General features: G+C 48.8%; 1 protein-coding gene across 1 annotated transcript; it reads right to left on the bottom strand.

Moving 5' to 3' along the window:
- Positions 1–1,722: 1,722 nt before the first annotated feature.
- Positions 1,723–23,499, bottom strand: LOC144737969 (dual specificity tyrosine-phosphorylation-regulated kinase 2-like). The gene is made up of 10 exons (XM_078620884.1): positions 23,430–23,499; positions 19,562–19,716; positions 18,758–18,894; positions 10,946–11,092; positions 9,686–9,824; positions 8,808–8,863; positions 7,548–7,704; positions 6,764–6,824; positions 4,261–4,378; positions 1,723–2,820 (listed from the first exon to the last, which is right to left on the bottom strand). The coding sequence occupies exons 1-10, from the start codon at positions 23,497–23,499 to the stop codon at positions 2,205–2,207; spliced, it is 1,656 nt and encodes a 551-aa protein (XP_078477010.1). The 3' UTR covers positions 1,723–2,204.
- Between the last annotated feature and the right edge of the window lie 4,045 nt (positions 23,500–27,544).

Genomic DNA, 27,544 nt, shown 5'->3' with positions numbered 1-27,544 from the left:
GGTCTCTGATGAGTGTATGAGTCTCTTTGTGGTGAGTCTATGGGTCTCTGTATCTCTGTGTGGCGAGTCTGTGTTTCTATGTGTGGTGAGTCTTAATCTCTAATCATGGTTCGCTGGGCAGTGTATAGGTGTCTGTGTGGTGCGTCTATGGATCTCTGTTTGAGGAGACTATGGGTCTCTGTGAGGTGGCTCTATCATTCTCTGTGTGGTTAGTCTATGAGTCTCTATGTGTGAGTTTGTGTGTCTCTATGTCTGAGTATATGAGTATATGTGTGTTGAGTCTAAGGGTCTTTGTGTGGTGAGTCTACGCATCTCTATGTGCGGAGTCTATGTGTCTTTGTGTGGTGAGTCTATGGGTCTCTGTGTGTCTGGGTCTCTGTGGTGAGTCTGTGGGTCTCTATGTGTGAGTCTATGGGCCTCGGTGTCTCTGTGTGGTGAGTCTATGGGACTCTATATATGAATGTATGGGTTTCTGTATGGTGCGTCTATTAGTCTCTGTGTGGTGAGTTTATGTATCTCTATTTATGGGTCACTGATGAGTGTATGGGTCTCTATGTGGTGCGTCTATGGGTCTTTGTATGGTGAGTATATGAATCTCTTTTTGTGGAGTCTATGGATATCTGTGTAATGAGCCTATGGGTCTCTGTGTGATGAGTCAGTGGGCCTCTATGTATGAGTTTGTGTCTCTGTGTCCCTGTGTGGTGAGTCTATGGGTCTCTATTCATGGGTATCTGATGAGTCTATGGATCTCTGTGTTGTGTCTATGAGTCTCTTCCTGGTGAGTCTATTGGTCTCTGTGTGGTGAGTCTATGAGTCTTTGTGTGGTGTGTGGGTCTCTATGTGTGAATCTACGTGTATCGGTGTGTTCAGGCTATGGGCTCTGTGTGGTGAGTCTATGTATCTCTGTGAGGTGTCTATGGGTCTCTGCGTGATGAGTCTATGGGTATCTGTGTGGTGAGTCTGTGGGTCTCTGTCTGGTGAGTCAATGGTGATGATGGTGGTGGTGTTAGTGACGATGTTAATGCCACCACTCTGCTCTGTCTGACTCTCGTCACAGCCGCTCATTCATCCACACCCACTCATCCAACCCACTCACTCACCTATTCCCTTATCCGCTCACATTCTCACTCATCCACTAACTCACTTTCCCACCAAGCCATTCACTCCCCCACCAACCCATTCACTCCCTTGCCCATTCATTCATCATGATACCTGCCCACTCACTTAGCCACTCACTCACCTAATAACACATCCAGCCACAGACCAACCCACACACTTTACCATATATCCTCGCACCATCCTACTCTCCATTATGAACCCCCTGAACAGGCCATCGTGAACCCCACCCACACGACCATTGTAAGCCCCCACCCATACAGCCATTATGAACCACACCCACACGGCCATCGTGAACCCCACCCACACGGCCATAGTGAACCCCACCCACACGGCCATAGTGAACCCCACCCACACGGCCATCGTGAATCCCCACGAGCCAGGCAGCACTCGCAAAACATTGCAACATTATAGAGTCCTCGTGGGTTTATAAAAGTGAGATACAAGCAACGACATACAACAATTATATATTATTACATTGTAACTTTTTATGGATCATAACTCTTAACACATCACATGGCTAGGCAGGCTCTGGCCATTGTCTGCACCAGGCCTCCCCCTTCGTCTTCACTCTCTGGAGGGCGGCTGCCCCCCTCCCCCCACCGCTCCATGTCCTGGAAACCGCTGGCGAGGTCATCCCCTTGAGGACTGCCATCGGATGAAAACCCGCATGGGTGGGAGCCTGGGGTAACGGTGCCTGGATACACTACTAGGCTAGTCCCGTGTGGTGTGCATGTGGTGAATGTAGTGTGTGTACGTGTGGTGTGAGTGGTTAGCGTGGTGTTCGTGCATGTAGTGTGTGTGCTGCATGTGGTCAGTGTGATGAGTGTAGTGTGTGCGTGTGGTGTGTGTGTGGTGCGTGTGGTGAGTGCAGTGAGTGCAGTGTCCAGTCTATTTCTGGTGTCCGCTCTTCAGTCTTCTGCCACAGCCTGTCCCATGGTGGTGAGTGTTGTCAGTGTGGTGAGTGAGTGTAGTGTGTGTCTGTGTGTGTGGTGTGTGTGTGGTATCATGCGGGGGTGGGTGGTGGGTGGTGGACTGCTCGTGGTGGTGGTGGTGGTTGGCACCGACTCCACCACCACCGCCACCCCCTACTGTGTGGTGGGCCGGCCACTATACCGCAGCATGCGGCGGAGAAGCGAGCGGAGTGAGCGGAGTGCCCTGCCCACACGCTCCAGGTCCCCTCGCTTTCTCTTCTCCAGCTGCTGCTGCACCTCCTCCATCTTCTCCTCCTCCTCCTGCTCGTCCTCCTTGTTGTCATCCTTCTGTGCCTTGTCGTCCTCCCCCTCCTCCTCCTTGTCGTCATCCTTCTCCTTGTCATCCTCCTTATCGTCATCCTTCTCCTTGTCATCGTCCTCCTCATCCTCCTCCTTGTCATCCTCCTTGTCGTCATCCTTCTCCTTGTCCTCCTCCTTGTCGTCATCCTTTTGCTTGTCATCGTCCTCCTCGTCCTCCTTATCATCCTCCTTGTCATCATCCTTCTCCTTCTCGTCGTCATCTTCGTCGTCTTCCTCGTCACCCTCCTCGTCCTCAGACTCTTCCTTCTCTGTCTCCACCTCCTCCTCATCCCCTGTCTTCTTCTCCACCTCCGTCGCCACCACCTCCTCCTTCACCTCCTCCTCCACATCCTCCGCCCTCTCTCCCGAGTTCTGGGCGAGCGGTGAGGATGTTGATGATGATGATGATGGGGGCTGCTCCGGCTCCGCTCTGTGGAGAGAGATGTAGCACCACAGCAGTGCTCGAGCATCCCGCGACTACAGACAGAGGTCCCTTTCGCACCCCCACCCCCCGCCATCGCCCGTGGGTGGACTAACTGACTGACTGTAAAACTGAAAAAATGTTAGTTTATTTGACCAGGTAAGGCCCCACTGAGCTATGTCGCTATCTTTCAGTGAAGCAACCTAGCCATCACAAGTGATAGCGGCTCAACGAGTGGCTGATATCATCAGCATTGTCACTTGTGAATTCATCACGGCAGCCAAATCCTCTACATGCATGTTTCTACAGACTCAGAGACCCATATAAACCCATACTCATAGAGATCCGTACAGACCCACAGAGACCCATACTCACAGAGGCACATATATACCCACGAATACTCATACTCACAGAGACCTTTAGAGATACAGAGACTCATATGAAACAATACAGACCCATAGCAACCCACAGAGTCCCATACTGAAAGTAAACTTTTTTTTATTTCACCAGGTAATGCCCCACCGAGCAATGTAGACATTTTTCAGAAGTGACCCGCCTATCAAAAGTGATAGCAGCTCAACGAAGTGGCTGATATCATCATCATTATCATCGTCTGGATATTTATAGTGGCAGCCAAATATTCTAAACGCGTGATGTCAATTCTAAAGGTGGAGAAAAATGGACGCAACCACCATGGAGAGAGAGAGCGAGAGACACGGATTCCAAATATACAGCAGCATGCATTGTCAGGGTCGGGATCGAACCCACGACCCTGCATACCAGGCGAGAAAGTCAACATCTCCATGCCACACAGCAGAGAGAGAGGCTTACCGTGGGTCGGCAGCTCCAGAGCCAGGAGTGGCGGTGGTGGTGGTGATAGCGGTGTTGGTGGTGGCGCTGGCAATCCTTCTGCTGGTGGTGGTGCTGGCGGCGATGGCACTGGCGGTGGTGGCGCTGGCAGTGGTGGTGGTGGCGGTGGTGGCGTTGGTGCTGCTGGCGGTGGTGGCGGTTGTGGTGGCAGTGTTGGTGGTGGCGCTGGGGATCCTAGTGGTGGTGGTGCTGGTGGTGGCACTGGTGGTGGTGGTCGTGGCCGTGGTCTGCAGCCAGCTGTGACGCAGCGCCTGTTCAGGCGTCATGCGGATCTTGGGATCCCATCTGTTGAGAGATGCAGGGAGGGGGCGGAATCGCGGGAAGGGGTATGGGGGTGGAGGGGGTAGGGATCAAGGAAGGGGAAGGACAGATGCGTGGTAACGTTCATTAAACGTTTGTTCTATGTGTGTCTCTATGGGTCTTTGTGGATCCGTATGCGTCTCTCTGAGTATTGGTCACTGTGGGTCTCTGTGGGTCTCTATGGGCGTGGGTGGGGGGTAATTGTTGGGGGGTGGAGGGGGTGGGTAGGTGTGGGTGGGGATGGTAGGGTGGCAGGGTGTTGGTGGGTGTGGTTCTTACCGCAGGCAGCAGCTGATGAAGTTTATCAGCTGTTGGCTGTGTCCCCAGAGTATGCGTTCCAGGGGGTACCTTCCCGGTATCCGCCGCTTTTCTGGGCTGTACGGTTTGCGCCGACGGTCTGCAGGTGGCACAGAGAAAGAGATAGACAGAGAGAGACATAGAGTCAACAACCACCACGTCGCCCACTGACCTGCCTACCCACTCACCTACCTAACAACCCACTCGCTCACCTATCCACCAACCCACTCGCTCACCTACCTACCAACCCACTCACCTACCCAGCAAACCACTCACCTCCCCACTAACCCACCCAGCTACCGACCTACCCACCCACCTACCCACCCACTCCCCCACCCACTCCACCACCCACTCACCCACCCACTCCCTCACTTACTCACCCTCCTACCGACCCACCCATCCACTAATCTACCAACCCATCTACCCACTCACCCACCCATCCACCGACCTAATTACCGACTTAATCACCCATCCACGTACCTACTCACCCACCGAGCTAATCACTCACCTACTCACCCACCCACTCCCCACTCAGCCACCCGCTCCCCCACTCACCCACCCATGTTCCGACCCAACCACCCATTCACCCACTTACCCACCGACTCACTCACCCACCCGCCTACCGACTCACCCACTCATCTAGCCACACACCCGCTCACCAACCCACCTACCGACCTACTCACACACATACCCACGCACTCAACAACAACCGCCATTCGCCATTAAGTGGCGGTGACGTCACCACGACGCTTGTGCCAGGCTATGTGCATACTCTTAGGTTTTTTCGGTAAAGTCACTTACATGACTTTACCGAAAAAACCTAAGAGTATGAATCCTTGCAGTCACGCAAGCTTCAAATCTAGAATAGGCTATGTGCACCTTGAGGCCACGTGAAGTGTCGAACGCCCGCTGGCACTCACTCACTCAATCATCCGCCTACAGACCCACTCACGCTCCCACCCACCTACCCACACACCCACTCACTCAAACACCTACCGACACACCCACTCACCCACGTAACCACTCACTCAAACACCCACTCACCCATATACCCACGCACTCACCCACCTACGGACACACTCAACCACTCACCCATCGACCATACCGACTCACCAAAGTACTCACCTACTCACCCACTCACCTACCGTCTGGTTATTGATGACCATAGGTGGTTACTGAGTGGCCCAAACAACAACAGCCCCAGTGCCACCCCGTGAAACTGAATCCGGGCGCCACGGTGGCTAGCAGATGTTGACTACCTCGCATAGTATGGAGGAGGTTGTTGGTTCAATCCCAACCCTGACAATGCCTGCTGTATATTTTAAGTTTGCATCTCTCTCTCTCCCCTTGGTGATCGCGTTGATTTTTCTCCAGGTCCTCCGGTTTATTCCCCTCCATATTTATAATCAACATCACACGTTTAAGAGTAATTGACTGCTGCTATGAATTCCCACATACAGATATCAGCCACTTCTGTCGAGCTATTATAATTTGGTCACTTCTAAAAAAAGAGCTGCATAGCTCAGGGGGGCCTTATACCTTTTAAAATAAAAAATAGTTCAGTGTTAGTGTAGTGAGTCACTTCTGAGACACTAATAAGTAGGAGGCAACACACGTTTATTCTACACTTTTAGACACTGTTCACACAAAATAACTACAAACGGGTCAGAGCAGCCGGCACGCTGTTTTAACCACGATGCCGGAGACGAATACTTAGCACGTTGGGTTCCATTCCACCGACAGACAGCCCCTATCCAGCCTCGGGTCTTCCCTTTTATGCCCTCCGGAGTGGCCTGGCTCCACCCCCGGCCACACCCTCCTTCTGGAACCTACCAAAAGGTTCTGGGCCACCTTCCACGTGTCCCCTGCCTGGCCCCGCCCTTGGCTACGCCCCCTTCTGGAACCCACCAGAAGGGTCTGGGCTATACCGCACGTGTCCCCTTGGTCACCTTTACCTCACATCCCTTACCCCGGCCTATCAAGTACTCCGCCAGCCAGCCGGGGTGCTACGTCCTCATATGCCCCTTTCTGCCAGCAGCCAGCGCCACGCACCCTAGTGAGCCACTCCGTGGCATTCCATGCTCGGCAGGCAAGTCGGCTGTTACGCCCATATTTCCTCTCTGTCAGTAACCAGCGCTACGCACTGTAGTGACCCATTCTATGTCACTACAATAGTATGGGTCTGTGGGTTGCTGTGGGTGTCTATGGTTCTATATGCCTCTCTATCTCTATAGGTGTCTATGAGTATGGGTCTCTGGGTCTGTATATGTCTGTATAACTGTGCATTTAAGGGTATTTGGCTGCCACTATAAATTCCCATGCCATGATGATTATGATATCAGCCACTTCGTTGAGCTGCTATCACTTGTGATGGCCAGGTCGCTTCTGAAACAAGAGCTATGAATCTCAGTCGGGGCCTTACCCTGGTAAAAAAAAAGTTTATAGTTTTAGCTCCCTCCCGCCCACCACCAATCTTTCAACTCACCAAAGTATTGATTTCTGTGGAGGGCTCCATCCACCAAGAATCTTGGGGGCTTCCCGAGAATCTGCAGACACAGGGTTTACAGACGGAGACAAAAGGGTCACAACAGTCTTAGCCTCCACAGAGCCCTGATTTTAGTAGCAAATTAGCAGCAGCAGCACTGCCTATGAAGGCCGGCACTGTGGCACACACGTAGACTATTTGAGTGCGTGTGTGTGTAGTGTCGTGGTTAGCGCTGCGCTATCAACCTGGCGACCCAGATTCCATTCCCGCTCACGGCCAACACCAATGACGATTATCTGAACCGGTCCTGAGCCTCCCCTAGGTCGACTCAGCCTCAAATGAGTACCTGGTGCGGTGTAAACATTACCACTTGGGAGACAAAGGCGGCCGGGCGTGATGTTGACCCCCCATCTCCTCGTGTGCTGTGCCTGCCCTTATAGGTTCTCACTAAAAGCACTTGCCCCAACAGTCCATAAGCTATATGGGGAATCTTCGGCTTTAGCTTGTGTACACACAGCGTGAAAAGACAACGATATTTGACCCCGTATGCACAAAGACAAAGAGGCCCATATAGCCTTGTATGTGTGTATATTGAACTTCTTTCGGACCATACGTAGCCAACCGTGCTAATTGGAGGTGTGGGGGAAGGACAACGAACTAAACACAAAAAGCGGTTTAGTTAGCAGATTTTTTTTTGGGGCAAGTGCTGTTAGCAGAGAGAAATCAGACCGGACCAGACTGGACCGGACTGCCCCCGACCGCCCCGGACCGCCTGCTCCGTTACCTCGATGCAGCAGGGGAGGTGGTCGTCGTTGCTCAGTGACGGGAAGAGCTCCCTGCCGATAACCATCTCGGCCACGGTGCAGCCCAGGGCCCACATGTCTATGGCATAGGTGACAAGGTAGCCCAGCAGAAGCTCCGGGGCCACGTAGAACCGTGTCCTACCCACGTGTGGGGCTGCAGCAATAACAACTATAAATATATATACAGTGTACGTACATGTGTGTGTGTGTCATCGTATGTCTGTGGCTGGGTAGCAGTGGTGTAGCAGTTAGCAATACGCTGATCTGCGAACTCTGGCGGAGGCTCGAGTTCGATTCCCCTTCATTGCCAGTTACGGTTGTCTGAACCGATCCTGTGCCTCCCCTAGGTCGACTCAGCCTCAGATGAGTACCTGGTGTGGTGTGTAAACATCGCCACTAGGGAGATGAAGTTGGCCGGACATGGTGCTGGCTACTCACCAAATCGTGTGTCGTGTCGGCTTTCATAGGTGCTACTTGCTAACAGCACTTCGTCCTACATTCTGTTAAAGCTATACACTCATCTGTCAGTCATCTTAGTCAGTAAACCGCATGGCATCTGCGGGGTCTGTCCTGTGGCCTCCTGCCAGCGTTGCGTTCAACACTACATTTTGCCTGAAGGTGCATAGCCTGACACAGGCGCCGTGGTGACGTCACCGCCACTTAGTAGCAAATGGTCGTTGTTGTTTTCACCGTGTGTGTGTCTCTGTGTGTCTCTGTCTTTGTGTGTGTGGGCAGAGGTGGCTGTAGCGGTTTGCGCACTGCATTACGAACCCGGTGACCCGAGTTTGATTTCCGCTCATAGCCGACATCAACACTGGTGACGATTATCTGAACCGGTCCAGGGCCTCTCCTAGGTCTAATGAGCCTCAAATGAGTACCTGGTTGCGACGTGTGTAGTAAACATCGCCACTAGGAAGACAAAGGGTGCTGGCCACCCACCCCCTCGTGTGCAGTGCCGGCCTTCATAGCTGCTACTCGCTAACACCGCTTGCCTATATAGTCTGTTTTTGTGGAACTTCAAGAGCGTTGATCAACATCATCAGCACACAGTCACATGTACACACATACACTCACACATAGATATACCCACACACAGGAGACACCCACACACAGACACTCACAGACACACACAGGCACCCACACAAAGACACTCACACACAGACACCCACATACACATACAGAGTCAGAGACAAAAAACAAAGACACGCCACTCACGTTGACTGTACATAAAGAAGCTGCACCCGAAGTCTGTGACCCTCACGGTGCCAGCCACGGTGTCTTTGACCAGAACGTTGTCCTGTGCAAAGAGGAGCAGCAAGGGGATTCACACTCAATAGGTTATGGGGATAGAATTCAGCCAGCAGTGGATCGATGACGCATCATCATGAGTTATGAAATGGGCAATGTTCCTGAGACCCATTCGTAAAGTTGGATTTGTTCGTACGTCGGAACTCGCCATTTAATTGTACGTACAGTCAGTCATAAGATGTGTTGCGGTTCCACAAGTCATAAATTAGATGAAATGTTGTACATTATGCATCAAACGAACGTCAAATCCTTGAACCACCCCTCTGGCCAGTAACAGTGCAAAAATCAATTGGTGTTATTTTCACTTACATTGAGTCGGAATGGTTTCACTGTTGTTGTGGGTCACGTGGGATGCTGAGACTATTTACATCTTTGTATAGGATCGCTCCGCCGAACAAAATAGTTCCACGGTTCAGTTTGCACGTCATGAGTCAGACGTCTTAAGGCGGTCTGTTCATTAATTGCGGACGTTCGTGAGTGTGGACGTTCGTTAGTGCGGAAGTTCGCGAGTGTGGACGTGCGTGAATGCGAATGTACATATCTCGGGGGCTGATTGTACTAAACAGGGGAATCAGACGGAGATAACGCATCGACCCTGCGATCCCTGTGACTGGGATTTCTCTGCGCTACGAGTCCTCACTAGCGACTCGACTCTCCACACTGCGGTTTCGCTCGTACCAGATCATCTTCACCAGAGGTGTATCGTGACCCCTGCCACCCCTACCACCACCTCCTCATTCCAGATTAGCGATTCGACCTCTGCACCCAAGTCACATGAGCGAACCTTAGCGCCGCGTGCGTATCCACTCACCGGCTTGATGTCTGCGTGGACGATGCCCCTCGACTTGACGTGGGACAGGAAGAGGAGGATACCCCTGGTGTACGTCTTCACCATGTCCATGTCGATGAGTTGTTGGCCCGCTTCCTTAATCACCTGATGGAGGCTCGCCCTGCGAGGGGAAAGGCAGCAACGGCAACGACGGCAACGACAGAAACAATTGTGCAGCGTCACTGCCGTCCCCCTGTGGCGCTGCGTCGATTCTGATAACGACAATCTCATGGTGGTTAGGAGATGTTCACTACCTCGTCTGGTATACAGGAGGTCATGGGTTTGATCCTGACCCTGACGCCTGCTGTATATTTTGAGTTTGCCTCTCTCTCCCCATGGTGATCGCGTGGATTTTTCTCTGGGTCTTCCAGTTTTTCCATTTACCACATTTATAATCGACGTCGCATTTTTCGAGTATTTGGCTTCTGTTATGAATTCCCACGCGATGATAAGCCACTTGGCTGAGCTATCATTTGTGATAGCCAGGTCGCTTCTGAAAATGAGCTATATATAGATTCCATGTGCCTTACCTGGTGAATAAAAACAATATATACTTTTAATATATTTTGAGTTTAGGTTAGAATCTACAATACTCCACACAGAAAGGCGCCCGAGTTTTTGAATCGAACCCAGGCCCTTCCCCCTGAGAGGCTCTAGCGTGGCCACCGCGTCTGCAGGTGTGTGTGTTTGTGCGTGCGTGTGTGTGCGTGCGTGTGCATGTTTTGCGTGCGTGTGTGCGTCTGCAGGTGTGTGTGTGCGTGTGTGTGTACGTGTGTGTGCGTATGTGTGTGTGCATGTGTGTACGGGTGTGTGTGTTTGCGTGCGTCCACCGTTGAGCGATGGTGCAGCGGCTAGCACTGTGCTACGAACCTGGCAGAGACTCGCGTTCAATTCCCGCTCACCACCACTACCAGTGATAGCGAATTATCTGAACAAGCTGTCTTAGGCCTCCCCCCAGGACAACTTAGCCTAGAGGCCGTGGTGTGTGCAGTGAACATCGCCACGTGGTGCTGGCTACCCACCCCTCATCGTGTGCCACAATGCTGACCTCCATAGGCACTGCTGCTACTTGCTACAAACAGCACTTACCCCTACAGTCTGTTACAGGCGACACGGGGGTGGGGGGGGCTCCACGATATCACGACACGTGGGTGGCGCTGGGCGTCTCAAAATTATCCACGCTATGGGAGGTGGGTGGGTGGGGTGGAGAGACACGCATACACGTGGTGGTGGTGTGCATACTTCAACAGCTCCAGGACAATGTAGCTGTGCCCACGGAAGTGGAAAGTGGACAGGACTCTGATCACGCCATGGTCCACATCGCTGCGCTCGCTCTGGAGCTCCCGGGATATCCGCAGCTCCATGCTGTGTGACTTCTCGTCCATGGGGCTATGTGAGTGGCGATCACACGCAGAGAGGAAGTCCACAACATACAATGACGGGAATGTCAACGTGGGTGCTACTCGATGAAGAGATTGCCTCCCCCCATCCCTTAGCCGAGAGATACAATTCTGCTTAGGAAATGAATCAATAATTTAACATTCCACGGGATCCAATGGCTTACACCAGTTCCAAAATCGTGCACGCACGAACTCGACTCTCATTGGCCGGTTATCATCCTCGCAGTGGCAGCGGCTCTTGGCTGCTCTCCGCGGTGCTTTCAGATGCTATATACACTGCACGATACACTGCACTATACACTACTATACACTGCTATACCCTACACTATATATGAAACTAAACTACACTATACACGATAATATATGATACACTACGCAATACGCTACACGATACACTGCTATGCATAATTATACTAGACACTACACTATACACTACACTATATACTGCTATACACTACACCATACATTACACTTTTGGCTGACTGTCGAACAAATACAGTCACCGCATCATCATTGCACGGCGCTTTCAAATGTGGTGCTTCTAAGACCGTCTGGAACGCTGTTTCCCGTTCGATATTAGGAAGCCTCTGGGAGCTGTGCACTCATAAATCATCATTTAGATTGACAAACTCAAGTTTTAAGAACTGCTTCTTGAGTGTATTTTATTGTCCTCCCCCCTGCACCTCCAATTAGTAAGGTTGGCTACGTACGGTGCCAAAGAAGTTCAATGTATGTACAGTGAGGGAAAAAAGTATTTGATCCCCTGCTGATTTAGTACGTTTGCCCAATGACAAAGAAATGATCAGTCTATAATTTTAATGGTAGGTTTATTTGAACAGTGAGAGACAGAATAACAACAAAAAAATCCAGAAAAACGCATGTAAAAAATGTTATAAATTGATTTGCATTTTAATGAGGGAAATAAGTATTTGACCCCCTCTCAATCAGAAAGATTTCTGTCTCCCAAGTGTCTTTTATACAGGTAACGAGCTGAGATTAGGAGCACACTCTTAAAGAAAGTGCTCCTAATCTCAGCTTGTTACCTGTATAAAAGACACCTGTTCACAGAAGCAATCAATCAATCAGATTTCAAACTCTCCACCATGGCCAAGACCAAAGATCTCTCCAAGGATGTCAGGAACAAGATTGTAGACCTGCACAAGGCTGGAATGGGCTACACGACCATCGCCAAGCAGCTTGGTGAGAAGGTGACAACAGTTGGTGCCATTATTCGCAAATGGAAGAAACACAAAAGAACTGTCAATCTCCCTCGGCCTGGGGCTCCATGCAAGATCTCACCTCGTGGAGTTGCAATGATCATGAGAACGGTGAGGAATCAGCCCAGAACTACACGGGAGGATCTTGCCAATGATATCAAGGCAGCTGGGACCATAGTCACCAAGAAAACAGTTGGTTACACACTACGCCGTAAAGGACTGAAATTCTGCAGCACCCGCAAGGTCCCCCTGCTCAAGAAAGCACATATACATGCCCGTCTGAAGTTTGCCAATGAACATCTGAATGATTCAGAGGACTACTGGGTGAAAGTGTTGTCGTCAGATGTGACCAAAATGGAGCTCTTCGGCATCAACTCAACTCGCCGTGTTTGGAGGAGGAGGAATGCTGCCTATGACCCCAAGAACACCATCCCCACCATCAAACATGGAGGTGGAAACATTATGCTTTGGGGGTGTTTTTCTGCTAAGGGGACAGGACAACTTCACCACATCAAAGGGTAGATGGACGGGGCCATGTACCATCAAGTCTTGGGTGAGAACCTCCTTCCCTCAGCCAAGGCATTGAAAATGGGTCGTGGATGGGTATTCCAGCATGACAATGACCCAAAACACAGGGCCAAGGCAACAAAGGACTGGCTCAAGAAGAAGCACATTAAGGTCCTGGAGTGGCCTAGCCAGTCTCCAGACCTTAATCCCATAGAAAATATGTGGATGGAGCTGAAGGTTCGAGTTGCCAAACGTCAGCCTCGAAACCTTAATGACTTGGAGAAGATCTACAAAGAGGAGTGGGACAAAATCCCTCCTGAGATGTGTGCAAACCTGGTGGCCAACTACAAGAAACGTCTGACCTCTGTGATTGCCAACAAGGATTTTTGCCACCAAGTATGTTTTGCAGAGGGGTCAAATACTTATTTCCCTCATTAAAATGCAAATCAATTTATAACATTTTTGACATGCGTTTTTCTGGATTTTTTTGTTGTTATTCTGTCTCTCACTGTTCAAATAAACCTACCATTAAAATTATAGACTGATCATTTCTTTGTTAGTGGGCAAACGTACAAAATCAGCAGGGGATCAAATACTGTTTCCCTCACTGTACGTACAAACTACAGGGTGTTATAATAGAGATGGACCCGATTTGAAATCGCTATATCTCTGCAACCACGAACCGCCCATGAATGAAACTCTTACCACTTGAAAGGGCGGGGCATAGAGTTTCAAATGATTACCGCTAGATGCCTCTCCCCACGCACAAACAGCCCCTAGTCTCAGTCATTCACAAGACACACTGCCTCAACGTTGGATAGGTCGCACGGGACTCCAAGACTTGGCGCTACACTCTTGGTCCCCAAGATCCCCAGACATCACACCTTGCGACTTTTTCTTGTGGGGATACATCAAAGACCATTGTTTTTGTGCCACCATTAGCGACTAATATGGATGACCTCAAAAACAGAATCACGGCAGCGGTGACTTCAGTGGAATAAGACACTTTGAAAGGCGTTTGGGGCGAATGCAACTATCGTCCTGATGTTGTCCGTATAGCAGGTGGAGGGCAAATAGAACATTTATAAAATGGTTAGTAAAACGTGATAACTCATTAAACCGTTTGTAACTTTTTGTGTAATTGTAACATGTTGCCATCGTGAAATATACTGCTTTAACATTGGGTCCATCTTTTTGAAACACCCTGTACTATACACTGTACGTTACACAACTATAAACCACCACTATACAATACACTATACACTACACCACTTTACGACACCACTTTACACTACACTATACACTACACCAGGGGTCTCAAACTCGCGGCCCGCGGGCCAATTGCGGCCCTCGGGACGATATTTTGTGGCCCCCACCTTAATATGAAAGTTTAATGTTAGGGCGGCCCGCGAGTTTTATATTGTAGCAACCTCGCTGTTAGCTGCTGTGTGGGACAATGTTATGATGTTCTGGTTTCCTACTGTGTGCCTGTCCAGTGAATGCGGCATGCATGTGAGTGACATGGGGGGCGGGGTCGTGTGTGTGTGTGTTTGTGTACGTGTGAGAGTGAGAGAGAGAGAGCCGGGAGAGAAAAGAGTGGCTTTGGATGTGCGGAGAGCAGGAGGGTGAAATTCATAGTTTTCCGCCCTCTTTCGCGCAGGTCATGATGTATCCTGTGCTTCATTTGAAAATCACAAGGTGCCGGAACGCTAAGTACATATGACAGCGCAGGTACGACGAGCACAGGTCCCGGAACGCACGTAAAACGACGCTTAAAACAGCACACACATGCCACTTACATTGCAGTGGGACTTATTTAGGCTATACTGCAGTGACGGTATCAGTCTTTGTGTCAGTGATTAATAAAGTGGCATCTTGAGCAAAGGCGACTTCTGTGTCCAGCGGAGAAAACGAACGGAACACACACACACAATTTGTTAAATTGAAGGCAAATTCAAGGGACACCACGGCTCCTTTACGCACACGCTGCGCTGTGAGGTTTTGGGAGCTTCTTTACGCAGACGGATTATTCTAAACCGCAGCAGTTTATAACACGTCATTGAGCTAATATCTACATTTTACAGTCTGGGCTGTTTTACATTATTATTTACACCTGAAATGTGTGGATGAATTTTTATGATTTAAATTCCCTCATCCTCTGGTGGTGACATTTACGCACCGAGCCACAGACTGTACATGACGATGTGCATAATTATTTTGGTTCATCTTAGAAGTCTGCATTTGTTATTATTTTATGAAATTGTGATGCTGTTGTTAAGAAAGCTTTATATATAACTTATTAGATTATCTTGTTATTGCGTGGCCACAAATTAGTAATTCATCCACCGATGTCAACATGGGCTCCGTAATTTTCTAGTGATTACATTATATTGTTATATTTTATTTTAATCATTTGTTTAAAAACTTTTTTTAATATTCATATTTTTTTCGATACGAGAGGTACCGGATCTGCTCAAATAAGTCCCGGAACGCAGGCAAGCCAACACGCCGGCACAAAGTAAGCACAAAAATGTATAGAAAAATGTCATGATGTGACTGAAGGCAGCGAAAGCCCCGACAGTGGCCAGCAGCATTTGAACCCCGTTGTCACACAATGAAGCTGCCTCATATAGTCCTCTCCTCTCCCTCTTTCGGCTCTCCACTGTGCGCGCACCGGAGCGCGTCAAAGCGCAGATCCACAGCTCATCCCGGCTCAGATCCCCGTGCTTTGAACAGAGAAGCGTGTATAGTAGCAGCCGCTACAGCTGTGTCTGCCTGTGACTGGGGTGTGGGGACGAAATCTGATGGGAACGCATTACCCCCCCCCCCCCCCCATAATCTACGCACCTGTTGTTACCGGAAAAAGCGGAATTGACGTGCATTTGCGGAAATTACGTCTCCGTGCGTCGCTGGTTGGCTAAACACTTGACTGAAACTTTATTGCGTGAGCGACAGCAAGTGGAATGAATATATATCTTGTAACACAACCCCAATCATGTCTTTTTCAAAGCCTGCAGTGAAGAGAAAGGTTGGTGACGAGCACAGACAATTTCAGGAAAAGTGGGAGATGCAATATTTCTTTGTTGAGCACATGAGCACCCCGACGTGTCTTATTTGTACAGAAAAAGTTGCGGTGCACAAGGAATACAACCTCAAACGTCATTACTCAACTAGACATGCTGAGGAGTATGCAAAATACCAGGGAGTTGAGAGAGCCAACCAGGTTGCCAATCTTAAAACATGTCTACTGAGGCAACAAAATGTCTTCAAGAAAGCAACCAAAGAGAATAATGCAGCAGTCGAAGTAAGCTACGTAGTTAGTGAGATGATTACTAAGGCAGGAAAGCCATTCACAGAAGGCGAGTTTATCAAAAAGTGCATCTTACACGCTGCAAGTATAGTCTGTCCGGAAAAGAAAGGTCAGTTTAGCAACATCAGCCTTTCTGCTAACACCGTGGCAGAGCGCATTTCTGACCTGTCAAGTGACATTTATGATCAACTGCGTGAGAAAGCCAAATTTTTCAATGCATACTCAGTCGCTCTTGACGAGAGTTCAGACATCACTGACACTGCCCAGCACACAATATATGTCCGTGGTGTTGATGACAATTTTGAAGTGATGGAGGAGTTGCTCACAGTAATTCCAATGCATGGCCACACCACCGCTCAGGAGATATTTTTGCCAGCTGTGTGATGCCATTGTGAATGCCGGTTTGCCATGGAAGAAGTTTGTTGGAATAACAACCGACGGAGCGCCATCAATGACAGGGAGGAAAAATGGACTGGTGGCACTTGTTCAAAGAAAACTAGAAGAGGAGGGTGTGGAGGAGGCCATTGCTCTGCACTGCATCATCCATCAGCAGGCCCTTTGCAGCAAATGCCTGAAGTTTGACAATGTGATGTCTGTTGTTGTGAAATGCATCAACCAAATCAGATCCAGGGGCTTAAAGCACCGGATTTTCCGTACTTTTTTAGAGGAAATGGAGTCAGAATATGAGGATGTGCTCTACTTCACCGAGGTACGTTGGCTCAGCAGTGGAAACGTCTTGAAGAGATTTTTTGAGTTGAGAACAGAAGTGAAAGCCTTCATGGAGGAGGATGGGGTGGCTGTTCCTGTGTTAAGTGATCCCAAATGGCTCATGGACTTAGCTTTTCTTGTTGACATCACGCATGAGCTGAATGTACTGAACAAGAAGTTACAAGGCCAGGGGCAGCTCGTCAGTGCTGCCTATGACAACGTGAGAGCATTCTCCACAAAACTTGTGTTATGGAAAGCCCAGCTCTCTCAGACAAACCTTTGCCATTTCCCAGCATGCAAGGCACTCCTGAATGCAGGCACACCATTCAGTGGTGAGAAGTATGTTGATGCCATTTTGAGGCTACAGGAGGAATTTGATCACAGATTTGCAGACTTCAAGACGCACAGAGCCACTTTTCAAATTTTTGCGGATCCCTTCTCCTTTGATGTGCAAATGGAGCTCATTGACCTGCAGTGCAACTCTGACCTCAAAGCCAAGTTCAGGGAGGTGAGTGGAAAAGAAGACAAGCTTGGGCAATTTTTGCGAGAATTGAACCCCAGCTTCCCTGAGCTTTCCCGAATGTTCAAGCGGACCATGTGCCTTTTTGGGAGCACATATTTGTGTGAAAAGCTCTTCTCCACCTTGAACTTCAATAAGTCCAAGTACAGGTCCAGACTTACTGATGATCATCTTCAAGCCATACTGAGGGTCTCAACTGCTTCCTCCCTCAAGCCAAATGTGGCTCAGCTATGTGAGAGGAAGCGCTGCCAGGTCTCTGGCAGCAAGAAGTAGGCAAGAGAAGCCATGTTCAGAAGAACCGTTCATGTTCTTCAATATTCTATTCATGTTCAGAAGAACCCATTGAAGTTAAATAACTGTTAGTAATGACATTTGAGAAGTTTGGATTTTTTTAGCAAAGTTTTTTTTGTGGAATACCTGATGCGGCCCAGCCTCACCCAGATACTGCCAACAGCGGCCCCCAGGTAATTTGAGTTTGAGACCCCTGCACTACACCATACAATGGCCAGGAGCTACTGCAGGGGAAGCGGCATAGACGAACGTAGGCTGAGGTAGGCTGACGTTAGGGCACCCAATTGGATTGGAAGGTGGAGAGCTATTCAAATCTGATTGGTCATCGGGGAAAACTAAATGGTAATGGGTGGGGCGATGGGGGGGGTGCTGGTTGATTGGTTGAGCATGAGCATTTGGGACAATCTATGAACTGCTTAAAATTTTACAGTATCAACTAAAGAACTATAAACTGTTTAAACTGCAAAATATTTTAAATGATAAACTATTGAAGCAATTTTTTTTATTTTACCAGGTAAGGCCCACTGCGCTGTGTAGCTCTTTTGAGAAGCGATCTGGCCATCACAAATGATAGCTCAACGAAGTGGCTTATCATCATGTGGACATTTATAGTGGCAGCCAAACACTCTAAATGTGTGACGTCGATTCTAAATGTCTCTCTTCTCGAGGTCGTCACGTGGCTTTTTCTCCGGGTCCTCTAGTTTTTCCCTCCACATTTAGAATCAACTTCAGAGTAATTTGGCTGCTGCTGCGGCTACTGCTATATATTTCCATGCGATGATGATGATGTCAGGCACTTTGTCGGGCTATCATTTGTGATGATCACCAGGTTGCTTCTGAAAAAAAAACTACAAAGCTCAGTGAGGCCTTACCTGGTAAAATAAAAAATAAATATTTAGTTTTAGTGTGGGCTGCTGTGGGTTGCTGTGGATCCCTATGGTTCTATGCGAGTCTCTCGATCTCAAAAGGTATCTGGTTCTGTATGGTTCTATATGAATCTCTGGATCTCCGTAGGTCTTTGTGGGTCTGTGGTTCTATATGAGTCTCTATATCTCTATATGTCTTTGTGGGTGTCTATGGTTCTATAGGAGTCTCACGTACTTGTAAGGCGATGCCAGTATCTTGACGGCCACCAGGTTGTTGGTCTTGTGGTCGAGGCACTGTACCACCAAGCCCTGACCTCCCTCTCCAATCATCTTTAGCACCTGATAGCGGAAGTTGAGGTGCTCGTGCCGGACCTGCAGCGGTTACGGAGGGAGGTCACACGCAAAGGTCATGCAAAGGTCACGCAGAGGTCACATGGAGGTCATGTGGACATCAGCACCAGCTCCATTGTAAAAAAACATCACCCCCGCCCCGTTGATCCAGGGCTCGCTTGGACAGAGCTGCCACGCATGGGATCAGTCACTTACAGCGACTCTAGTAACAGCAGCAGTGCTGGGTACAGCAACCGCGCATCTGCAAACGTGATCTGTAATGTTGATCCTTACTTGTGCCATTATCGAAGGTTCAATTGTTGATGTACAATTTAATTGAGGCACTACTTCTGTGTTGTTGTTGTCTTGGTGTAGCCGGGGACTGTTTTTGTTGCTGCCTTGCTCCAAGCCTGCAATTGGTTGTTGGTACTTGGGGTGCAACAATAAGAAGCCGCGAATTCCACCACTACTACACTGCCGGGGCCCTGTGACCCCACCTTGCCCACCCCCCTCCCCCAAGCCCTCGGTGTTTGGAAGCGAGTATCATCATCTACGTTGTCGTCATCATCATCATCATCGTCATCATCGTCATCACTGTCATTTTCATCATTGTCATGATCATGATCATGTCCCCAGCTATAGATGATAGATACATGCAGCAGCAGCATCAGCGGTAGTAATCCCCTTTGTGTAAGAGCGAAGGCCTCACCGGCACGTATTGCTCCTCATCGTTGTCGTAACCGCTATTGTAAATTCCCCCTGGTCTGTCGCCGCTGTCCAGGGAAAAGTACCAAACCTCCCGCATGGCGGCAAGCTCCTTACGCTCGCGCTGGTTTAGATTAGGCCCAAAGAGGTTCAGGATTTCTGCCAGATGTGAGAATGAAAACAACAACAAACAGACAACATGATACAGGGACTCCTCTACTTACGAATAAGTTAGGTTCCAGCATTCTGATCGTAAGCCGATTTGTTCATAAGTCCAACTTTACCCCTGTCGATTCCAAACATGTTGTATGGTGTGTACACTAAACACGGGGAATGGCTTTACAAGTTGAATAATCTCCTGCAGATGTAGACGCAACTGGTTCTTCATGCTATGCAGATGTAGATGCAACTGGTTCTTCATGCATAATCCAGGTTTTTGGGTTAGATCGCGTAAATATATAAATGTGTCGTTAAAACCCGCCACCACCCGACATAGCCAACTAGTAAGGTTTGTCACGTAAACAGAACATGCCAATTCGTCACTAGTACAGCACACCGATGTTTTCGAGAGCCAAGCCACATCATTTACAAACTAAGTACGACGTTTCGCCAGTAATTACAACTAGTTAGTGCTGTACTAGTGACAAATTGGCATGTTCTGTTTACGTGGCAACCCTTACTCTTTGGCTGTTTTGGGTGGTGGCGGGTTTTAACGACAAATTTATATATTTACGCGATCTAACCCAAAAACCTCTATTATGGATGATATTGGTCGCAAAAGTCTATGTATTCATTTAGAATACAACGGATATCTATTAACATACCAGTTATTCAGTCTCCAACACACCGGTTAGTGCTGAACAAGTAACTAATTGGCCACGTTTGTGTTTACGTGACAAACCTTCACTAGCTGGCTGTGTGATGCGTGGTGGTGGTGGGTTTAACGACCCAATAGTTATACTTACACGATCTAACACAACAAAAACCTCACTAATAATATTGGTCGCGAAAGCCCAACTACTCCGTGTAAAACGGAACAACAACTAAAACTCTGGTCTGTTCTGCTCGTTCAATGTTCATGTGCAATTTAATTGGGGGGACTGCTGTGTGGTGTTGTTGTCTTGGTCGTGGCCTCGCACTGTTATTGTTGTATCCCAAAGCAGAAGATTAATTGCTTGGACACAGCAACCGCGTCTGCAAGCCGTGATCTGTAACTTTGATCCTTACCCATACGTGTATGTATTTGACCCCTCTGCATAACATGACTTAGTACTTGGTGGCAAAACCCTTGTTGGCAACCACAGAGGTCAGACGTTTCTTGTAGTTGGCCACCAGGTTTGCACACATCTCAGGAGGGATTTTGTCCCACTCCTCTTTGCAGATCTTCTCCAAGTCATTAAGGTTTCGAGGCTGACGTTTGGCGACTCGAACCTTCAGCTCCCTCCACAGATTTTCTATGGGATTAAGGTCTGGAGACTGGCTAGGCCACTCCAGGACCTTAATGTGCTTCTTCTTGAGCCACTTCTTTGTTGCCTTGGCCGTGTGTTTTGGGTCATTGTCATGCTGGAATACCCATCCACGACCCATTTTCAATGCCCTGGCTGAGGGAAGGAGGTTCTCACCCAAGATTTGATGGTACATGGCCCCGTCCATCGTCCCCTTCATGCGGTGAAGTTGTCATGTCCCCTTAGCAGAAAAGCACCCCCAAAGCATAATGTTTCCACCTCCATGTTTGACGGTGGGGGTGGTGTTCTTGGGGTCATAGGCAGCATTCCTCCTCCTCCAAACACGGCGAGTTGAGTTGATGCCAAAGAGCTCCATTTTGGTCTCATCTGACCACAACACTTTCACCCAGTTGTCCTCCAAATCATTCAGATGTTCATTGGCAAACTTCAGACGGGCATGTATATGTGCTTTTTTGAGCAGGGGGACCTTGCGGGCGCTGCAGGATTTCAGTCCTTCACGGCATAGTGTGTTACTAACTGTTTTCTTGGTGGCTATGGTCCCAGCTGCCTTGAGATCATTGACAAGATCCTCCCGTGTAGTTCTGGGATGATTCCTCACCGTTCTCATGATCATTGCAACTCCACGAGGTGAGATCTTGCATGGAGCCCCAGGCCGAGGGAGATTGACAGTTATTTTGTGTTTCTTCCATTTGCGAATAATCGCACCAAATGTTGTCACCTTCTCACTAAGCTGCTTGGCTATGGTCTTGTAGCCCATTCCAGCCTTGTGTAGGTCTACAATCTTGTCCCTGACATCCTTGGAGAGCTCTTTGGTCTTGGCCATGGTGGAGAGTTTGGAATCTGATTGATTGATTGCTTCTGTGAACAGGTGTCTTTTCTACAGGTAAGAAGCTGAGATTAGGAGCACGCCCTTTAAGAGTGTGCTCGTAATCTCAGCACGTTACCTATATAAAAGACACCTGGGAGCCAGAAATCTTTCTGATTGAGAGGGGGTCAAATACTTATTTCCCTCATTAAAATGCAAATCAATTTATACCATTTTTGACATGCGGTTTTCTGGATTTTGATGTTGTTATTCTGTCTCTCACTGTTCAAATACACCTACCATTAAATTATAGACTGATCATTTCTTTGTTAGTGGGCAAACGTACAAAATCAGCAGGGGATCAAATACTTTTTTCCCTCACTGTATGTGTGTGTGTTGAACTTCTTTGGCACCATCAGCAGCCAATCGTGCTAATCTATCAGTGTCTCTGTGGATCCCTGTGGGTCTCTATTGGTCTGGGTGTCTGTGGGTGTGTGTTTGTACATATGTTGAACACTTTTGCGCTATACAAAGCCAACTGTGCAAATCAGAGGTGCTGGAGGAAGGACACCACATTCAACACGACAAAAAGCAGTTCCTAAGAAATACAATCTCAATGTAATATAGCGATGTAGTGTATATTAATATATAATACTAGGGGTTATTCAGGGGAGCCTGCAGGGCTCCTCACAACCATTTACGGCTTTTGGCCAGGAAAGTCACAACAAAAATTGCACACAAACGACGCATTCACGCAAGCACCCTATGCTCCGTTTTGAAGTTTTAAATGAAACATCTTTGAATTGTATTATGTTTTTTTAATTAGATAATTGAATTTCTTCATTAAAAGTTTCTATCATTTTACACGTGGAAGACTTCATTGAAAAGGACATTTCGTCTGAATTTTCTCTCGTCGTTAAGTAGATGGCCTTGCTGGGGTTTCGGTTCGATGCGGAATTTCACCTGTTTGAGATTGCACGATCGAGATAAGGCGACATCGAGCTGGCCGTGCGAGAAGACCGCCGTCTACAGATCGATTCCAATGTAACCGAACGTCTGTCCCTGCGCCTCCGTCGTTCATGCAGGGGGCACGTAGGTTTGTAGCGCCCCCTGCATGAAAACGACGCAAAGTGCAGTGTTAATCACAGATAGATAAAGTTGCGCACTTATATAAGAGTATTTAGTGTATATTCGTGTAGTATATAATAGTGTAGTGTAGAGTCGCGTAGCATATAGCAGTATCATGTGTAGTCATGTAAAGTATGGTATTATTTATAGTAGTTTGTCTGTATGTACGTTGAACTTCTTTCGGACCATACATAGTCAACCACGCTAATCGAAGGGGTGGACGAAGGACAACCAAACTAAACAGAAAGCAATTCTAATGAGATAAGTTCTCAATTTACCATAGTGGTGTAGTGTATAGTGGTGTAGTGTAGTGTTTAGCAGTGTAGTGTATGTATGTTGAACTTATTTTGCAGCCAACATAGTGAACTGCACTAATCAGAAGGTACGGGGAAGGGGGGGGCAACAAACTAAACACAACAACAAACACAACACAGTTCGAAAGAAGCCAGTTTTATGATTGTCGCTGTTCTCACCTTGGGGCGATTTGCTGCGGATGGAGGCCGTGCCAGCCGAGGACAGCGCGCTCCACGTGGTGCCAGACATGGCATGGCTCAACGCCTCTCCAGCTGGGGTCGTCTACACACACATACAGTGAGGGAAAAAAGTATTTGATCCCCTGATAAATTTGTACGTTTTCCCACTGACAAAGAAATGATCAGTCTATAATTTTAATGGTAGGTTTATTTGAACAGTGAGAGACATAATAACAACAACAAAATCCAGAAAAACGCATGTCAAAAATGTTATAAATTGATTTGCATTTTAATGAGGGAAATAAGAATTTGACCCCCTCTCAATCAGAAAAATTTCTGGCTCCCAGGTGTCTTTTATACAGGTAACGAGCTGAGATTAGGAGCACACTCTTAAAGGGAGTGCTCCTAATCTCAGCTTGTTACCTATATAAAAGACACCTGTTCACAGAAACAATTAATCAAACAGATTCCAAACTCTCCACCATGGCCAAGACCAAAGAGCTCTCCAAGGATGTCAGTGACAAGATTGTAGACCTACACAAGGCTGGAATGGTCTACAAGACCATCGCCAAGCAGCTTTGTGAGAAGGTGACAACAGTTAGTGCGATTATTTGCAAATGTCAGAAGCACAAAAGAACTGTCAATCTCCCTCGGCCTGGGGCTCCATGCAAGATCTCACCTCGTGGAGTTGCAATGATCATGAGAACGGTGAGGAATCAGCCCAGAACTACACGGGAGGATCTTGTCAATGATCTCAAGGCAGCTGGGACCATAGTCACCAAGAAAACAGTTGGTAACACACTACGCCGTGAAGGACTGAAATCCTGCGCCCGCAAGGTCCCCCTGCTCAAGAAAGCACATATACATGTCCGTCTGAAGTTTGCCAATGAACATCTGAATGATTCAGAGGACAACTGGGTGAAAGTGTTGTGGTCAGATGAGACAAAAATGGAGCTCTTTGGCATCAACTCAACTCGCCGTGTTTGGAGGCGGAGGAATGCTGCCTATGACCCCAAGAACACCATCCCCACCGTCAAACATGGAGGTGGAAACATTATGTTTTGGGGGTGTTTTTCTGCTAAGGGGACAGGACAACTTCACCGCATCAAAGGGACGATGGACGGGGCCATGTACCGTCAAATCTTGGGTGAGAACCTCCTTCCCTCAGCCAGGGCATTGAAAATGAGTTGTGGATGGGTATTCCAGCATGACAATGACACAAAACACACGGCCAAGGCAACAAAGGAGTGGCTCAAGAAGAAGCACATTAAGGTCCTGGAGTGGCCTAGCCAGTCTCTAGACATTAATCCCATAGAAAATCTGTGGAGGGAGCTGAAGGTTCGAGTTGCCAAACGTCAGCCTCGAAACCTTAATGACTTGGAGAAGATCTGCAAAGAGGAGTGGGACAAAATCCCTCCTGAGATGTGTGCAAACCTGTTGGCCAACTACAAGAAACGTCTGACCTCTGTGATTGCCAACAAGGGGTTTGCCACCAAGTACTAAGTCATGTTTTGCAGAGGGGTCAAATACTTATTTCCCTCATTAAAATGCAAATCAATTTATACAATTTTTGACATGCGTTTTTCTGGATTTTGTTGTTGTTATTCTGTCTCTCACTGTTCAAATACACCTACCATTAAAATTATAGACTGATCATTTCTTCGTCAGTGGGCAAACGTACAAAATCAGTAGGGGATCAAATACTCTTTTCCCTCACTGTACACACGCACATAGACACATATGTAGCGATACTTACATGAGAGGAGGTCCCCACGAGAGGGTGACGTCATGAAGGACAAAGGAGAGAGCAGGTGGGGCAATAGAGGGAGGAGACTCCCCGGAAAGGGGTGACGTCAGCGGAAGAGGCGGGGGATCGGGCCGCTTTCTCAGCGGGAAATTGAGTTAAGAGGATGAGAATTAAGGAACATTGTGCTCACACGATCCCGGACTGGTCTACTCTTTACACATACATAGACACCTACATACACATATACACACATCACTCGATATCTTCTCCAGCCCATGCCGTGCCCATTTAGGCCCCTCTATCCGGCCGAACAAAAGCTGTTTAGGCATACGGTGGCTGGGCATGCAGGCTACATGACCCAGCCAACGCAGCCTTAATTGCCGGAGGAGCTCACTGATGGGACTTTGTCCAGATCTTTAAAGTATTTGTGAGCTCCTCGCACAATCCAGCCTGGTTAAACCCTGTTTAAACCCAGGATGAATTGTAGGCTGCCCAGCCTAAATGTTTATAACCAGTGATGTTCCATTCGGGGGGTCCACGTTTCGCAAGCATAGAGATGGGAGGGCATGACTGTGCCTGAGAAGACCCAAAGCTTCGTGTGGAGCGACAGACCAGTTAATCTCCACACAGCGTTAAGCAGCTGACGAAAAGATAATGCTGCTCGGCTGATTCGGAGTGAGACCTCTGCTGTCAAACTGGAGCCGGTCATGAGCACACTGCCCAGGTATGGAAAACTCTCCAATCTCTCCACAACTGCCCCATCACCAATTGGGAGTTGTGGGGGTGGAGTGTCTTATGGTAGAAAATACCCAGGCAGGTGCTAAGTTTTGCGTGAGCAAAAATAACCACATCATTGGCATATGTAAAATAGTTGACCAATAGGGAGCCATCCCTAGACCGCACCCGGGCATCGATTAGCCTCCCATTGTATCTGTGGAAATTCCTCAGATACAGCCATCGAAGGCTTCACAAACTCCGTGGTCAAAATAAATGTTAAATAATGTGGGAAGGAAAGGACATCCTTGTCGGCATACATAACATAGTTAACCAATACGGAGCCATCCTTTGACAGCACATACACAAAAAATTCTCCCATATAGTCTTTACAGACTTGGGGCAAGTGCTGTTAGCGAGCACCTATGAAGGTCGGCACGGCACACGAGGGGGTGGTTGGCCAGCACATCGCCCAGCCACCTTTGTCTCTCCAGTGGTGATGTTCACACACCACACCAGGTACTCATTTGAGGCTGAATCAAACTAGGAGAGGCCCATGACCGGTTCAGATAATCGTCACTGGTGTTGGCCATGAGTAGGAATCGAACTCGGGTCGCCGAGTTCGTAGTTCAGAATGGTAACCGCTACACTACCGCTCCCCATACATATGTAGGGGTGTTACGGAGGGGTTGTTATACAATGGTATCAGACGGTAAACAAACACAGTGGGTGTGGCTATGTCGGTGCACAGGGGGGTGCTCACAGCGACGTCCGCACCGGGCAGCCTGGGGGGCTGACTCGGAGCTGGGATCCCCCAGGGCCCCAACCCTCAGGGGGGAGTTGGTATATAAGGGGGTGAGCCGGAGGGCTCGAGGCAGAATGTATGAAGCTTAACCAGTGAAGAAGGAAGATCTGCCAGATAGAGCCCTGGACTCCCTTGGATCGCCGCCCTTGTCAGGGCCGACCAGGACCGAGCCAGTGGCGTGGCCCCGAGAGCCAGAGCCGGTGCTCTTGTCAGAGCTGGTCTGGGGACTCCGGGCGCCGTAAGCCCAGTTGGCCAGTGCTGGGCTAGCTAGCCTCCCCTAGCCCGATAGTGGAGGACCCAGAGGTAGGCTAGGGGTAGCCTAGAGTGTGTCTACCCAGTTAGACGGGTGAAGGGGCCGACACCCCTCCCAGTGTTGTATGTCCCGGTCTGTATCGTGCTTTGTACGGAATAAATAAGTGTGCCTCCAACACCGACGTCCAAGTCCTCCTGAACGTTATTACATCTGGCGTCAGAAGTGGTCTTCTACGAACATGGACACGCGACGGACGGCTCGTGCCAGAGAACCGGGGGCGGAGGAAAACGCTGACGACTTTGAGCCCGAGATGGCTGAAGGCGACGCCGAGCAGCCAGGGCCGGGTCCATCCACACCGCAACATCTGGACGGATGGGAGCCGTCGGCTGACGGACTACGGCAGGCTCATTCGCGACTGGCGGAGCTACTTTACGCTGCTGCCACCACACTAGAAGAAATTACGCGGCTGGGGGCTGGTGGAGCGCCGCGGAGCGACGACAGCCGACGGCCAGCGCCGGTTCCCGCCGTTTCCACGGGGCCGGATTTCGAATTTCCCACCATGACTACAGTGGGTGCTGAGGGCGGGGCCGGCCTGA

This window comes from Lampetra planeri, chromosome 76 (assembly GCF_965212315.1).
Source record: "Lampetra planeri chromosome 76, kcLamPlan1.2.h2, whole genome shotgun sequence".
In the NCBI taxonomy this organism is placed as follows: domain Eukaryota; kingdom Metazoa; phylum Chordata; class Hyperoartia; order Petromyzontiformes; family Petromyzontidae; genus Lampetra; species Lampetra planeri.
The sequence above is the reverse complement of the archived record's forward strand: the minus strand, read 5'-3'. Positions and strand labels throughout refer to the sequence as shown.

Coding starts and splice junctions, on each gene's coding strand:
- LOC144737969 (XM_078620884.1), bottom strand. CDS start 23,499: ATGTCTGGCACCACGTGGAGCGCGCTGTCCTCGGCTGGCACGGCCTCC. Junction 9,825..10,945: donor ATTGTCCTGGAGCTGTTGAA/GTATGCACACCA, acceptor TTCCCCTCGCAG/GGCGAGCCTCCATCAGGTGA. Junction 4,379..6,763: donor CCACAGAAATCAATACTTTG/GTGAGTTGAAAG, acceptor TGCCACCTGCAG/ACCGTCGGCGCAAACCGTAC.